The 15,999-nt window shown below is 40.0% G+C and overlaps 1 protein-coding gene across 3 annotated transcripts in view; it reads right to left on the bottom strand.

Moving 5' to 3' along the window:
* Positions 1–3,273: 3,273 nt before the first annotated feature.
* SPRED2 (sprouty related EVH1 domain containing 2) overlaps positions 3,274–15,999 on the bottom strand; it is an 85,000-nt gene continuing 72,274 nt past the window's right edge. For 2 of the 3 annotated variants that reach the window (XM_048842706.2, XM_048842708.2), the window contains exons 5-6: positions 7,252–7,401; positions 3,274–6,593 (exon numbers count right to left, since the gene is read on the bottom strand). In XM_048842706.2, coding sequence (XP_048698663.1) covers positions 5,940–6,593; positions 7,252–7,401 — 804 coding nt within the window. In that variant the 3' untranslated portion in view covers positions 3,274–5,939. The remainder of the gene's footprint in view (positions 6,594–7,251; positions 7,402–15,999) is intronic. The other variant, XM_048842707.2, reaches the window with a different exon arrangement.

Genomic DNA, 15,999 nt, shown 5'->3' with positions numbered 1-15,999 from the left:
TACTCTCCTTCTACTCCTGTTTTGTCTCATATACCCTTTTGGGGTGTTTTTTTGGTTACAGTACACTAAGGCATCTTACAGAAGGCGTGAACTGACCACCTCAGAAATGGCAGAGGCCCCAATCTACTGGGCATCCCAGTCTCACAGCTGTAAAGAATGCTGTTTCCACAGCTACAGCTTTTGCTGCTGTCCCAGTCTGTGGCCTGCCCTTTGGAAAGACAAGGGAATCAAACCAACCTGATAGCTTTCTTTGACAGGGTAACAAGCCTTGTGGGTAAGAGGGAAGCGGTAGATGTGGTATATCTTGACTTTAGTAAGGCTTTTGATACTGTCTCGCATGACCTGCTCATAAACAAACTAGATGGAATACAGCCTAGATGGAGCTACTGTAAGGTGGGTACATAACTGGTTGGAAAATCATTCCCAGAGAGTAGTTATCAGTGGTTCACAGTTATGCTGGAAGGGCATAACAAGTGGAGTCCCGCAGGGATCAGTTCTGTTCAATATCTTCATCAATGATTTAGATAATGGTATAGAGAGTACATTTATAAAGTTTGTGGATGATACCAAGCTGGAAGGGGTTGCAAGTGCTTTGGAGGCTAGGATTAAAATTCAAAATGATCTGGAGAAACTGGAGAAATGGTCTGAAGTAAACAGGATGAAATTCAATAAGGACAAATGCAAAGTACTCCACTTAGGAAGGAACAATCTATCATTGCACACATACAAAATGGGAAAAGACTGCCCAGGAAGGAGTACTGCAGAAAGGGATCTGGGCGTCATAGTGGATCACAAGCTAAATATGAGTCAACAGTGTAACTCTTGCAAAAAAAGCAAACATAATTCTGGGATGTATTAGCAGGAGTACTATAAGCAAGACACGAGAAGTAATTCTTCTTCTCTACTCTGCGCTGATTAGGCCTCAACTGGAGTATTATGCCAGTTCTGGGCACCAAATTTCAGGAAAGATGTGGACAAATTGGAGAAAGTCCAGAGAAGAGCAAGAAAAATTATTAAAGGTCTAGAAAACATGACCTATGAGGGAAGATTGAAAAAAATGGATTTGTTTAGTCTGGAGAAGAGAAGACTGAGGGGGGACATAACAGTTTTCAAGTATGTAAAAGGTTGTTACAAGGAGGAGGAAGAAAAATTGTTTTTCTTAACCTCTGAGAACAGGACAAGAAGCAATGGGCTTAAATTGCAGCAAGGGAGTTTTAGGCTGGACATTAGGAAAAACTTCCTGTCAGACTGGTTAAGCACTGGAATAAATTGCCTAGGGAGGTGGTGGAATCTCCATCACTGGGGATTTTTAAGAGGTTGGACAAACACCTGTCAGGGATGGTCTATAATATAGTCCTGCCTTGAGTGCAGAAAACTGGACTTGATGACCTCTTGAGGTCCCTTCCAGTTCTATGATTCTGTTCTATGTGAGCGCAGTGTAGAAGCCCCTTATTCATGCAGTAATGCTTTATGAGCTTTAAAGTGTCACGGAAGTGGTTTTAAAAACACCTGTACAACACAACGGTGTGCTCTCCTCACTTAACAATGGGATTTTAGCGTCGGATCGTAGCCTTTCTGATTGTCCACTGGAACTGGCAGGCTGATGGTAGGAGCAACTAGATACTCAGCAGTGTGGCTTAGATGAAAGCTGTCAGGTTCAACAGGATGGATGGCTAGGCCAAATTGGAATACACAAAGGGAAACTGGAAAGAGAAAATCTTCTACCTGCAGATTCCAGCTATTTTGGTATATGCAGTGGTGTTGTAGTCATGTCCGTCCCAGGATATTAGATAGACAAGGTGGGTGAGGTAATATTTTTTATTGGACCTTCTATTGGGGAGAGACAAGCTATTTTGGTGGCATATGCAAGCTAGCTGTATGGGCTGGGGTGCTGTGCTGCATTGTTAAGACAAAGCAATCAGTGGGTGTGGTAAGCAAACAAAAATGGCAGGCTGGGTAAGACCACACTGTCCACAGGGAGGCCAAACAGAAAGTATGCTGGAACGAAAAGGATAGCAGTATGGGCTACATCATGAAGAACAAGGCTGCACTTGAGGGAGCCACAGGAATTGAGGGTTAATTTGCACCAGCAGGCTGGTAGAATGGGCCAGACTCTCTGACTGGGAGACGGAGGGGAGAGAAATACATTGGAAAGAGTGGGGAAAAGAAAGTGGCACAATAGCGGGCTAAGTTGTGCTGCAGAAACCCACATCTGAGGGAGCGGAGAAACCCGTCGGGCTGCCATGATCATGATGTCACGGGAACTGGTACCAAATATAGGGAAGCCGAGCCATTTGAATGTGTGTGTTTTGGGTTTCTTTGGTGTAAACTCTGGTTTTGGTTTCAGAGTCTGTAAGAGTGAGAGCGGCCCTCAGATGGAGGGGGCTGACAGAATCAGTGAGGGGATGGGGTTTCAAGAGATCAGGCAGGATTGGATAAAACCCCTTTCTGGAATTATTGGGGTAAAAAATCTGGCTACTGAGGCAGTCTGAAAAGGGTAGTGGTGGTGGGGGTGTGTGTTCCTGTGCTGTGGGTTTTCCATAACTTTCTAACTTACCAGCTTCTTAGTGACACTCCTGGACTCAGTATTTCACCCCAGTCAGAACAGCAAATGTCCTTGGCTGGGTTTGGGGCTCTCTAGCTTGTTGCTTCCAAAACGCCAGATCCCTTGCTGCTGAATTTCCACCCCAAACAGTTCAAAGCTTGCCTTCCACCACTGCTACGGTTGGGAGTCAGCCAAGGCTGCCATGTGTCACCTTGCTGTACAGTGACGGAGACCCAGAGTTCCTGTGATCTTAATTGGGCCTGCTACAGAAAAATCAAAACCAAACACAATGGGAAGCCTGGAGACACAAAGAGGAGAGTCCTAGGAGAATCTCTTGCTTCTTTGAGTGGAGATGAGGCACTGGGAGACAGCCAAGTCTCTGAACAGCTCCACCCGCTGGCAGTACATTGTCACTCTAGACTAGAGGGAGAGGAAACTCCATCCTTGGAAAATGAGGAACTCAGTTATAATAGAGCATCAGGTGCCCAAGAGGAAAAAATCCCCATTGACCTCACTGGATGCAGATTTAGGCCAGTGTTGAATGCAATCAAAAATCCCACGCTAACTGGAGGAATTGGCATCATGTGTTTGCCTGGCTTAAAAAAAAAAAATTCTTCCTTTATCCCCTCCCCTCCCATGATCAGTTCTCTCTTTTGAGTCACCCGTATTTGTAACAATGCTAGGTCCCGGTCTCGTTTCCAGATTTGCAAATAATGTAAGCAGCAGCATTTTGATACGATGTATTTATATTTACATGGACTATGCTGATCATACATATTAGAAACAATAAAAAAAGAAGTTAACTAAAATGTACATCATACACTTGTGTATATATATATTTTTTACACAGAGGTAAAAAGGCTTATAAAAAATCAATACAACAGGGTTTTAACTTTTAGTATACAGATACATTATGGATGTAGGCTTCAGGCACTTTCATTTGTTAATGTGAGCAATAGCTTGAAAAAAACCTCTTCACAACCGAAAAAAATTTTGGTTAATGTTTTGTTACCACAGATACAAAAATAAAATCTGGAGAATGTCTCTCAAATGATTGATGTCAGTATTGCAAAGCTGACTGGGAAAACACGACACACTGTTCAGCTGCAGTGTGGAGACCAATGAGAAATATTTACAAAGAACGCCTCCATTTTCTACCCTTGTGCCCTTACACCATTGCCTTCACAATCCAAAGAAAATGTGTAACAAGATCTACAAGTATTACAAAAACCAAGAGGGGTAAGGAAGAGGGATTTTTAAAAAGACGACATACATAAAGGCTTGGAGTATGTCTGATTTAGTTAAATAAATAGGGGCACTTAATAGAGACTTGACAAAAAACTGTAAGATCTCTTCTTAGTGTTGTGCTTTGTAGAGGCAAGACCTTACAGATGTTTGTTTATATGAGGCTGGCTTGATGTTTACTAGACATCATTGAGAGATTTGTCATTTGCGATCAGGCACAAAATATTTATATTCCATTCAGTGAACCCAGACACATTACACCAAGAGCAAAAATCCCTCCCTTTCTATTATCATTCCATTTTTTTTTTTTAACCTAAACCCAGCAACTGCTGCAAATTAAGTTTACCAAACTCTACAGTCTATAAGCACGTTGCATAATTAACGGATGGTTTACAAAAAGCTGTGATTAACTCTCAGAGGAACATTCCAACTCGAAAGAATGGCAAGCATTTCTTAAATCTATTTGGCAAAAATAAAAAGTTCCTTTCCTTTAAGACTGATGTCAATGTGCAATAAGAGGGAGGGAAGGGGCATGCATCCACTGGCAATTTACTGCAGAAAAAAATTATGGCAGGAACAGCAGTGCCAGCTTTGACAAGCCAATCCCTAGCTGCCTCAAAATATTCAGATTGTACTATGCTAGTTATAGCTAACTGATCTAAATCTTTTTTGTTTTTTATTTTAATAAAAATTATTTGGCTATTCCTTGTAATATATTAGAAAAATACTCTTTTCCCAGCTAATTACAAGCCTTGTACACAAGACATGACAGTAACATTTTTTTTTTTAAAGTATTCTCATCTTGCTGTATGCATAACACAACTCTCTGGATCCACTTTCAGTATCTGGGTTGTGAGCTGGGAGGAGAAGGGTGTAGGAGACACTTTGGCCCCAATCGCACAAACACTTACTCATATGATGAACTTTACACCTGTGAGTAAGTGCTTCTAAAGTCAACGGGACTACTCACATGTATAAAAGCAGCACATGCATAAGCATTTACAGGGTCAGGTCCTTAGTCAGGAAATGGGAGTGGTAGTTATTTGTAGGCTTTTTATTTTAAATACATATTCTGAGTTACTCTAACATGTGGATTTCATTGTGAATGTAAAATTCTCATGCACATGTATTTATTCTGTAGACCAAAATTTAATTTAAAAATATATTTTTTCTGCATAATCCAACACTTGTTCAATGTTTCTCAAAATCACAATGGGTTATGCTACTACTTCTGTGGTTGCACTGGCTATCTTGTTAATTCTTTGCATAACAACGAGAAGAATTTTTATTCAGCTGAAATATTAGTGTTTTATTCTCAAATAAAGACATAGCAGGGTAATGAAAAGCTCCTTCCCGTTATGTAGAATTCCAAAACTAAAGTTTTATTTGCAAAATTATTTAAGAAAAAAGCCTAAATTTAAATTTCCCTTTCAAGTATTGATCTGAAATGAATGCAGTTTGGGGGACTTTCAGATTCTCAAAAGTTAACTGAAATTAAGGCTCATTTCCCACATTTCAGTTAATATTTGAAATTTAACATCAGAGAAATAATTTAAGATGTCTGACAAAAGAAATGATTATGGACTCTAACGAGAAACTGCAGCTTACATGAATATTTTGGCTTTAGAAAACAAACAGTGACAGCAATACTGTGTTGTGGTACAAGTTTGTTACTAGAACACCTTCTATACATACAATAACTGATCGCAGGTTAAAATACTTTCCGGGTGGGATTTCATTCCATTACACTATATTTCTCAAAGTGCCGATGCTTGCTACGTCTAGATGGTACTGCTCAAGGCAAGCTACGGCAAGACAGATCCATATTAGAGATGTTCTAAAATCCACCACCATCCACAGTTCATATCTCAGAGTCCTTTTAACTGAAAAAATATAAACATGTACACGACATTCTGTTCGATTACAGATTAATAATACAAAAGTCTATGCTGTAGGTTAGTTTGTTAGAACACTTGAAGAGCAAATCAATGCAGAGTGGCCCATGAAAAACCAAACATAAATGATCCAAGTGGTTTCTGGACTCTGTTGGGCACACAGGCTGCATCAAAATATAAAGGATTTGAATGCTCCAAACCAACGTGCTCCTTAACTACAGGGAAAGCATAACACAATTTAAACTTGTGTGTAGTCATCCAGCTGCTTTGTGTTTCCCACCACAGCACCTGCACATAACCCCACAGTGGTAACAAGCCCGAAGGGGCAAGTAACAGCACATACATGGGGCAAAGAAAGACAAGGCGATAAGGGCCATCCACCGGAGGCAAAACTTTTCATCACTGGTGTCACATGAACAAGGGTCTGTATAGTCTCCTTCTGGATCAGACATACAGTGATACAGCATACTGTCCGCACACCACATACAGCTGACTCGACGGATGCAACTTCTGACGCGGTCTGGTGCGTCCTGACACTGACCCCGCCTATTTTCCTCATGATTGAATATGTCCCTGCAATACACGCACCGCGATCTCTCTCCATCTTCCTTCCGTCTTGGTTTGAACTTGACAGGCTGAGTCTTTATCGCAGCACCCTTTATATCTTCACCCGGGTCAAAGTCTGAGCTGTCTACGTAAGGATAATTGTAATCGTGTTTTGAGGCATCACTTTTGGCAAAACGTACGTACGAGTCCACATCATCAGCATCGATGTACTTCCCTCGCGACGGGGCATGGCGGTAGTCCTCATAACCTGTCATCCAAATCTTTTCCCGAGGGTTAATGCGCACTATCTCCTCATCATCATCTGGAAAGCTGACGTGTCGATAGGACCTTTGTATTGACTGCTGGAGAAAAGGCAAACAGTTAATTTTTCTATCAAGAACTGGCAGAGACTTTTGACATTTTTGATCAAGTGCTACTAAGCATCAGTAGTGCATTTGGGAAATAAATTTTAATCAGTGTTTTCTTAGTTTTTTTAAAATTTATCTTGATCACACACATTATTAAAATGATAAAATTAACTTAATTTTCTTTTTTTTTGTATGCTACTAAACTGTGATTAACAAAATAGACAAACCACTTTCACTTTATACTGTGCCTCACTTTCTGCACTAGCATGGTGGTAACAAGCTTTTACATGCTGTGACCCTACGTGGCAACAGAAAATAGCTTCAGAACCTGCATCCCATCTAGACATAAGGAAAGGCATGCTGCTCACTATGCCCCCTCTCACATGTACAATATGCACATATTTGTAACCACCACAGGGACAGAGCCCCAGATTAAGAATCCACATGCCAGCCCAATGCTGCAGTTGTTTGTTGCAGACAGCACAGGTGAGTGTTCAAATTCCAATTTTTTAAAAAAACCCAACCTCCTCTTCACTGAAAACTTTTAAAAACAAAATTCATAAGTCTCTTAATATCAGACTATTTAAGAACTTGATGCTTGAACTTTCTCACAGTATCCCTTTAAGTAAGCAGCAATTAATAAGAAGCTCACTTGTTCTAGTTGGTAGTGGTCAGAGCTATACTGGTCGTGAACGTGACCATGAGTGCAAATTCTGCGATGTTCGCAGGGTGTGGGAGAGGCTAGTATCCGCAGAGGCTGTTCCCTTTTTTGAGAAGAATTAGAAGAGCTGTCTGTAGCATTCTATTTTAAAAGGGAAGGAAAAGATAATTAATTCATACAGCCATATATTACTGCATATAGCTTTGAGATACATGCAGGAACTCAGGTATCGGCAATATTGGCAACACAAAAAAGCAGACACCATTATACAGGTAATCTGCCCCTAAATTCTAGAAAAAAGCAGATGGATCTATATGTAGGTCACAGAAGTTGCTACCACAGACAGAAAATACAATATGCCATAGCCTATGAGTGCTTGGTGAGAGAACACAATTTCTATTTGCCTGGTATGTTATTTGTTGTAATGTACATTAGAAAGCAGGATGTTCATGCTATAACTCCTTCTGGATGGCAAAAATTAGCTGATTGCATCATTTAAAGGAATTTAAATAGGATGCAATCAGACAATGTTAGGTGTGACTAACTGATTTATGCACACAGACTAGATAGTCAGGCTGCAGAAGATTTAGTAATGGTCTTTTGCAGGTTTAAAAAAAAGTCAATTGGAACCTTCTTTGCAGTTCTCTAAGCATTTGCCTAACACTAATGGGTCACAAACTACTTACATAGAATGATCAACTTTTTAAGCTGTTTTTTTTAAAGTTCTCACCAATCTCAAAATTCAGTGAATATTCTTTAATTTTCAAAAGATACGTCCAGTGTTCTTCTAGCCCAGATCTTGCCTAGAGTCTTGAAGTTTTTTGGGTCTGATACTACTGCATCACTGCGTTGCAATGAGTATCTCAACAAATGGGTGATACATCATGTACTGCCATCAAGATCTATCACAAGACCTGCAGCTTCATATTAAGATTATTTCTCCCGCAAGAGAAATTCCAAGGGGTCTTAACCAGCATCTCTATTTGATCATAGATTTGAGGATATAACAAATAACTTCATGTGCAATCTTGATTGAGAACTCTGAATCTGATGTGCAAACAATATGCCCACCATATTGATGCAGACCATCCATTGAGCCTGTTTCAGAAACTGGTCCAGCTTTTCACCTGTACCATAAATAATCCAGAGTGTGATTTATTTAACAAGTTCTCTTCCACTTGCATGAAATCCTTCATTGTATCAGCACTGAAACTGGCAGAAGTGCCCGAACACCTCATTGCACCTGTTGGCACCCCTGCCAAGAAGTACTGGGAGAGTGGAAGGAACGGATGGCAAGAGAAGTCACAAACATTGCCTAGATACCAACGAGAAACACTGTACTGTTGCATAAGCCTGGAGTTGTATTGATGCAGGTGTCTTGAAGTGTCAGAGAAAAATCCCTGCAGGATAACAATCCACGGCCAACAAGAGTATGAAGCTGTTAATTAGTATACAGCCCATCACCATTTTTTTGCCTCCCATGATGCCATGGCATATGATTTTAAAAAGCATTTTATGCTGCAACTGATGTACGAGCTGGGATTTCTGTTGCTTGTGCGCTAGCAGTCTTCCCTCTCACTTCAGTCACTGCATGCCACCAGTACGCTTCTTGGGGATGCGTTTAGAGAAATGTGTGCCTCTGGGGCCATTTCACAAAAAGTGGCGGAAAAGCGTGCTACACCATTCCAAAGCATCGCTAGAGAGGTCTGTAGGAGGATCAATATTCTTCCTCAGAGCCATCTAAAACCAGTTCAGTTCCATTAGTTCATGAAGGTAGACCGTCAAACCTGAAACTGAAGGAGGCAACACTCTGTCCACAACGTGAGTATACATATCAGTACTCCCCTACCTCCACTCATCTCAAACACTAGGACTGCTGAAGAAGTTGAACTGCTAACCCCATGGCACAGTCCCATGACAATCATTGGTGACCAAGAAATCCCAGGCTGTTTCAGGCTTGTTATCCACATGGACGCTGAAGTCACCAAGCACAATTATTAAATACGGGGTAAGTGAAAATGTGAGTTACCCACATTTATAAAAGGAGTGTGCGTATAATGTGTCAGATACGGTTGGTGGGGAAGAAAATACAAATTATCCAGTTTCTGTGTGAAAAGATCTCTATTATAACACTGCAGTAGGTTTGCTTAAAAAAAATGCTTAACTTACATTTCCTTCTCAGAATTTGAGACGTTCCTTTTTCAAATGACTTCGTCATTTACAATTTTAAAAGCCTAGTCAATATATGTCATTAGTGAAGAGCAGTGTGTTAATCATTTACTACAGTCCATTTCCCACTAAATGTGTTTGTTGCTCAAGAATGGCTAATCAGGTGTCTGAGTAATATCCTGAGATAAGCACTGATCACAGAACAAGATGAGAAAAGACTACTTCCCAACAGTGACAAAACTGGACTGGTCACCTTGCCTCTGCTGGCTTTTCAGAATAGTTTCACCATTTGTTATGCAATATACAGGATGACTATATAAAGAAATTTGAAAGATTCATGCTGAAAATATGAAGCAATGCAATTTGAGGCAGGGTCAGAAGTCAGTTGCTCAAGGGAAGTAATGAAAGCCTTACCACTTGGGATTTTTAAAAGCAGACTGAATAGGGCACTAAGAAGTGTGCTGTCAAGAATGATTCTTGAATGATACAATAAGCCTTTCTAGATTTTATGATTCCACAAAATAAAGTAATCATGCTTTTAAAGTTAGTCAGGAGATACACGAATAATAGCCTAAACATAATCTGAATCTACATTACATTAGCTTGTTCGTCGTCTTTTTTTTTTTTAAGCATAAAACAAACATCACTAGCTGACCAATGCTCTGTGTTGCTTTACACTGCTTTGCTCACTTCCCTGTGTTATGCAATCCCATCTGCTGAATCAACCATGTTTGGTTTGGAATGTGGGTGGAGACAGAACCACTCTCTCATATCCCCTTCTCTCCGCCCATCTCACGCTTGCCGCTGAAGTGTCCCAGAGCCCCACCAGCCACCACCATTCTCAGACAGCAGGAAGATGCATGGAGACAGTCCAACATCTTTCCCCAGCCTCCCTTTTCACGTTGGGAAGGATGAGCAAAACTAATCATTCCTTTTCTTAAGCAAGTTATTCCTCTTCCCACCAACCTCCAAGTATCCACAGGGATGGGGGGACTTCTCCTCTCACCAGCAGCAGTGGTGTTTTGGAGAGCCACTCTTTGAGGCTCCAGAGAGAGAGAGAGTGTATGTGTGTGTGTGTAGTCAAGTGAGTTATAGTTTTGCATGTGTTTGAACTTGTACTGATGCAGCTGCCTTAAAGTGTCAGAAAAAGACTATCACTGCAGGATAACACAAAAGATGGGTGCACAACAGGGTGAAGAAGGATGACTGCACAGCTAACATCCTCTAGAGAGAGTAATTTTGAGGCCTGTGCAGAGCTGCAGAGCCAACTGATCTTCATCCCAAACAGGAGCAATAGTGATCAATCATTAGGACAATGTATCCTGCTCTCCCAGGGAGAGGCTGTTTAAGCAGTAGGGCTGGTGAGGAGGGACAAAGACCTAACAGGTCAGGAGATTGCAAGTTCTCTTGATTGACAGCTTCCTCCAACCACCTACACATCTGTGAGGATCTTCTATGTGGAATCTACCCCTTTGTGTATTTACTATAGTCAGATGCACTAATTTAAGAGGAGTAGCACAAGCTATTTCTTCTTATATGACTCTCTTTATCCAGTTGGATCATTGGGGGAAAAAAAACTGAAATGGCAACACCATGGAAGAAAAACCACAATATCTGGGCACATAAAATAAATGATCAGACAACTATTGGGTTAAGTTTGTGTCTGCAGTTTCTCTGCAGACAATCCGTCTGGTTTACACTATTTTAATGTGTGTAGTTTGTGCACAATTTCAATAGCTCGATTGGGGTGCAACCATCTTTCCAATGAATTCATGAGATGTCATTCTCCCAAGATTCCTTCAGTTAAATCTTATAAGAGCAAGTCCCCAAGTTGGGATGAAGCTCTCAGGAAAAGACTAGTGCCTTTGCACTTTTGATTTTGGTAGAAGTGAGGGGAGAAGAAAATACTTTCTTCTTGTGTCATAACACACCAGTTCCTCCCTCATCAATGAGATTTTACATACATAACCCCCACCCACCAAGAAATATTTTGCAGGATCAGATTTTCAAGTCACATCTAACATTGTATTTGTTGTGCTTGTAAAAAGGCCAGGTTGAAAATCCCTTGAGAATTTGGGCTGTAAAGTGAGAGAATAAAAAAAAAATTAAAAAAAGTTAAAATTATAAAATGATTTCTTGCGAACACAGGCAAACTGAAGTGACTAAAAACCAAAACTAGTCAAAGAACACATTTTTGCCAAGAACTTGTAAGGTAAGTGGTTATTGGATAACCCTGAAAGCGATGCTGCATAAGGACAGATTTAAGAAAAAGACTGTACATTTAAAAAATATCACTACACAACTGCGGTAATACACAGAAACCTGAAGCAAATGTGAGATTGTCTTTCCACGGAGTTCAGAGAAGATTTGAGTGTACACAGATAACCGTGGTTACAGTAAACCTGGGTTAGGATTTTCTAAAACAGGAATAGGACTACAATTTCTTAAATGATTGGACAGTTTCCTAGTCACTATTTATACAAATAGCAAAATATAAGTTTAGCAAGTTAGTTTTAATATTACCTTTTTGTTTGTTGGAGTGGTAACATATAGTGGCAAGATTACTCCCATGACTGTGCTGTGTTAAATCAACATAACTTAATGCAACGTTTACATGGATTCTGTGCACAAAATCTTCTGATTAAACTGCATCTTAGTCTGCTTCTGGTATTATTAAGTTCTCTCTTATGTTGTACAAGGCTTGATTAAGACTCCCTCACACTACTAGCATGGTAGAAGGGGACTTAGTATATATGAGAATCAGGCGCATGAGAAGTTTAATTAGAATGGTACATGGTGTCAAATGTGCATAGAGTAAAAGCTCTGAGTTTTTTCTGTGTTCTTTAAATACTCTTGACTAATTGTCACTGATACAAGGTGTCAGACATGTCTCTTAAAAGCAGAGGACAGAATAGAGTTTTCACAACAGAAAAAGCAATTTTAATGTCAACAAATTTTAAAGTAAGAAATTTGTGAATTAAAGCCACCATTCTAATACGATCTATAATCATCTTGTATGTTCTCATATCCTGGACACATTTGGTAAGGAAAGGTCTCACTTTCTAACTTTCAAGAAGTTGATATAAAAGGAGTAGTGAAAAAAGTTATATGGGATGTTATTCAGTTATATGGGAAGTTATGCTGACAGCAATGGCTAAAGCTATCGCATGTTACAGTGATGAGTGCGGTACAACAACCTAGACAGAAAAGAATGTTCTTTCAGCCTACAAGTTCTGTTTATGAGACTCCGGAGAGTCTCTCGTTATTTGGGCATCTTCTCTTTGTGCCTTGCCTCTGCCTTAATAGATTTCTCTTTAGTAAGATTAACTAGATTATTTCACTGGGAACATGGACATTGTCATGTACCTTAAAAATCACACCCCTTTCCTCTTCAAAATCTTTGGTGGTTGTTTAACTTAACCCTCTGTGCAAAGAAGGAGAGCCTGCCCTTGTGAGGAGGGGTACTTACTGCATGGTAACAAGCTTTGTAGTGTTGCCACACTGCATCGTTAGTATATTAGTAAGTGCACAAGCAAGTACTTTCAGTAATTAATTTTTTCAGGCCTCGAAAGAGCATTCTGGTGACAGCTTATGACAGTCTGTAGAATCAAGAGCTGAGTCTGCATGTTCTCATTTACAGAGATCTGCTTCAAGATTAGCAAAGACACCCCTTTTAGAGCTGATGGTAGGACAGGCCTTTTCAGGTGACTAAACACCCAATGTTACTTACAGGCTTATCTTTCAGAAATCTGTATACACACTACCAAGGCAAGAGGAACTAATTGGGAAAAGAGCACTCGTGGGCGTGCACACACGCACAAGCAATGAGTAACTTTGTTCTGTGTCCATCTGCTGGTAGGAGCATATAACACGAGAAAATTCTACAAAACTAGCTATTTGATAGCAACTGTCATTCCAAGAAAACCTGGAATTAAAAAACCTTAAACAAAACCAAGTTAACTGAGCTAAAAAATTGTGCATCCACCCACACGTTAAAGGGTTTGCTCTTTATAACTTTTTAAAAAAAACCATGAATTCAGCTGCACACAGTTCATCAGACTGAACTGATACTTTAAGTCAATAAGAGGGTCATTTATTTAATTATAACTATCCACATTATTTTAGCTGGAATCCATCACCAAAATAGAACTCAACAGCTGATGCAAACTTTTTAAATTCTCTCACTGCATGCCTTGCAAATATGTTAAGCTTTGTTTAAAAAGGCAGTAGTATTTATTTATTACGAACTTATCTTTTTGCAGAAATAAGCAGAGGATGAAGTAACCGCCTACTTATAATCACTTCTGATTTGATTTTCATAAAACATTTACAAGATGCAGGGAAATCAGGCCCTTGACAAATCTCATGAAGCAGGTAGATGAGGGAGGAGGGTTATTAGATGCAGTCGTTTACAATGGATTTCTACACTATGCAGAGTTAAATTTTCAGTCCCCCACACTCAGATAAGCTGATGACACGTATTCTTCCTCTCCATCTATTAGCAATACGTTTCTATAGAAAAAGTTGATTACCATGAAATATTACAGTAACCCTCTTCCACTTCCTTAGTGGACCACACTAAAAGAAGAGGATTGAATGGAAGTGTTTGCTCTAGGTTTTAAAAAAAAATTTTTGTTTGGTTGCTGACTCATCAAAACACATTCATTGTTTAGCTTTATTAAAACGTCACAAAGAGATTTGCCTTCTCCTTTGAGAACTTTCTGCAACATTTAAGAGAATAAAACCAAATTATGGTTGGTTTAACAACTCTCCTGTGTGCATTTCCAAGTAGACTGAAATCTTTGCATGTTTTCTTCAAGTTACTAGAGACAAGGGAAATCAAACCAGATTTGTCTATGTTTAAAAGAGCATGTGGAAATTACAGCCTCTCTCCTGAAGAGTGGTGGTTAGATAGTCATTTGCCCTGTGGTTCTGAATCAACCCTCTTCCTGTCATCACTAAGACAGATGGTCCAAGCTAGCACCAGGAGGCAAATTCCCCTCCCCCCACTTTAAATTACAGAGGCCAGGAGGCCAGGCACAGCTTCATCCACTAATTCCAGATTCCACTTCCCTCCAGCATTCTCCTCAGGCTTCACTAACATTGTTGTGTTATACACTGAAAGGCAATTCCCTAATCCTTTTTACTGTGGTAACAGGAAGTTGTCAATCATCTCCTTGTCAGGCTGCCAAGGCTGCCTCTCTTTCAGACCATGTTTACATGCTAAGTTTGGCCGGCTCAGTGTGTCACCTTCAAGAGCAGAAGGCAGAACTGAATGACGAGCAAGAAACAGAAATTTCTGGCTGCTCCTCTGCGCGGATTGCTAGCTCTCTTAATTCTAAATACGTACCCCAGAGCCAAGGAAACTAATGACGTCTGTTTTAACATATCAGAAGAATGGCTCGCCATTTACGAACCTATCTTCTTATTGAGAACAACTTCCTTAGTTATATGTAATACATAACAGAAGTTTTCAGCCTTTACTACTTTGTGAAATTTTCAAGTATCTTAAGAGCCAAAAGACAACAAAACATTTGTGTGTATTTTACAGTTTAGATATTAGTGTAAAGAGCTGTGTCCATAGATTAAAAAGGTTTCAGAGTAGCAGCTGTGTTAGTCTGTATTCGCAAAAAGAAAAGGAGTACTTGTGGCACCTTAGAGACTAACAAATTTATTTGAGCATGAGCTTTCGTGAGCTACAGCTCACTTCATCGGATCACTTAAATGCATCCGATGAAGTGAGCTGTAGCTCACGAAAGCTCATGCTCAAATAAATTTGTTAGTCTCTAAGGTGCCACAAGTACTCCTTCTCCTTTTTCATAGATTAAAAAGAATCCTGACCGGAGGGCAGAATCAGATAAACCCTATCTTACATGTAGAACTATTATCATTCCTGTTACTTCCACTGAATGCATCCGATGAAGTGAGCTGTAGCTCATGAAAGCTTATGCTCAAATAAATTTGTTAGTCTCTAAGGTGCCACAAGTCCGCCTTTTCTTTTTGCAGATACAGACTAACATGGCTGCTACTCAAACCAGTCTGGCTATGTTACTGTTACTCTACTCTCACTCACCTAATATATTTATTTCAGGATGCACACTAATCATATAGACTCTTCTGGGTAACTTCAGCAGGATTTAAGGAGGGGCAAAAGACTATAATTGCTGAGCCACGGTCCACACAAGTATACAGAATTTCCTGAAGGGACACCAAGAGGACATCTAGTTCATCCCTGACTGATGTTAGTCTAACCTGTTCTTAAAACCTCCAGTGATGGGAGTTTCCACAGCCTCCCTAGATAACCTAGTCTAGTGATTTAACTATATACAAATTATTTTACAAATAAAGTTCTCTCCTCCCCCATACTCTCCCACCCAAAACAAAGCAATGGGATTTATTACTTTAACCAGCTGTGACCCACATACATTTTAGCAACAACACACAAAGGGCTTATCTAAACTAGGATAAAAAGATGTATTTCAGAAATGTGTTGGCCAACATGTTTTAATTCACTAGAGCAGTGGTCCCCAAACTGTGGGGTGCATCCCCTAGGGGGGCGGAGAGGGACGT

This window comes from Caretta caretta, chromosome 3 (genome assembly GCF_965140235.1).
Source record: "Caretta caretta isolate rCarCar2 chromosome 3, rCarCar1.hap1, whole genome shotgun sequence".
NCBI lineage: Eukaryota > Metazoa > Chordata > Testudines > Cheloniidae > Caretta > Caretta caretta.
Note: the sequence above shows the minus strand (reverse complement) of the source record. Positions and strands in the feature narration are given on the sequence as shown.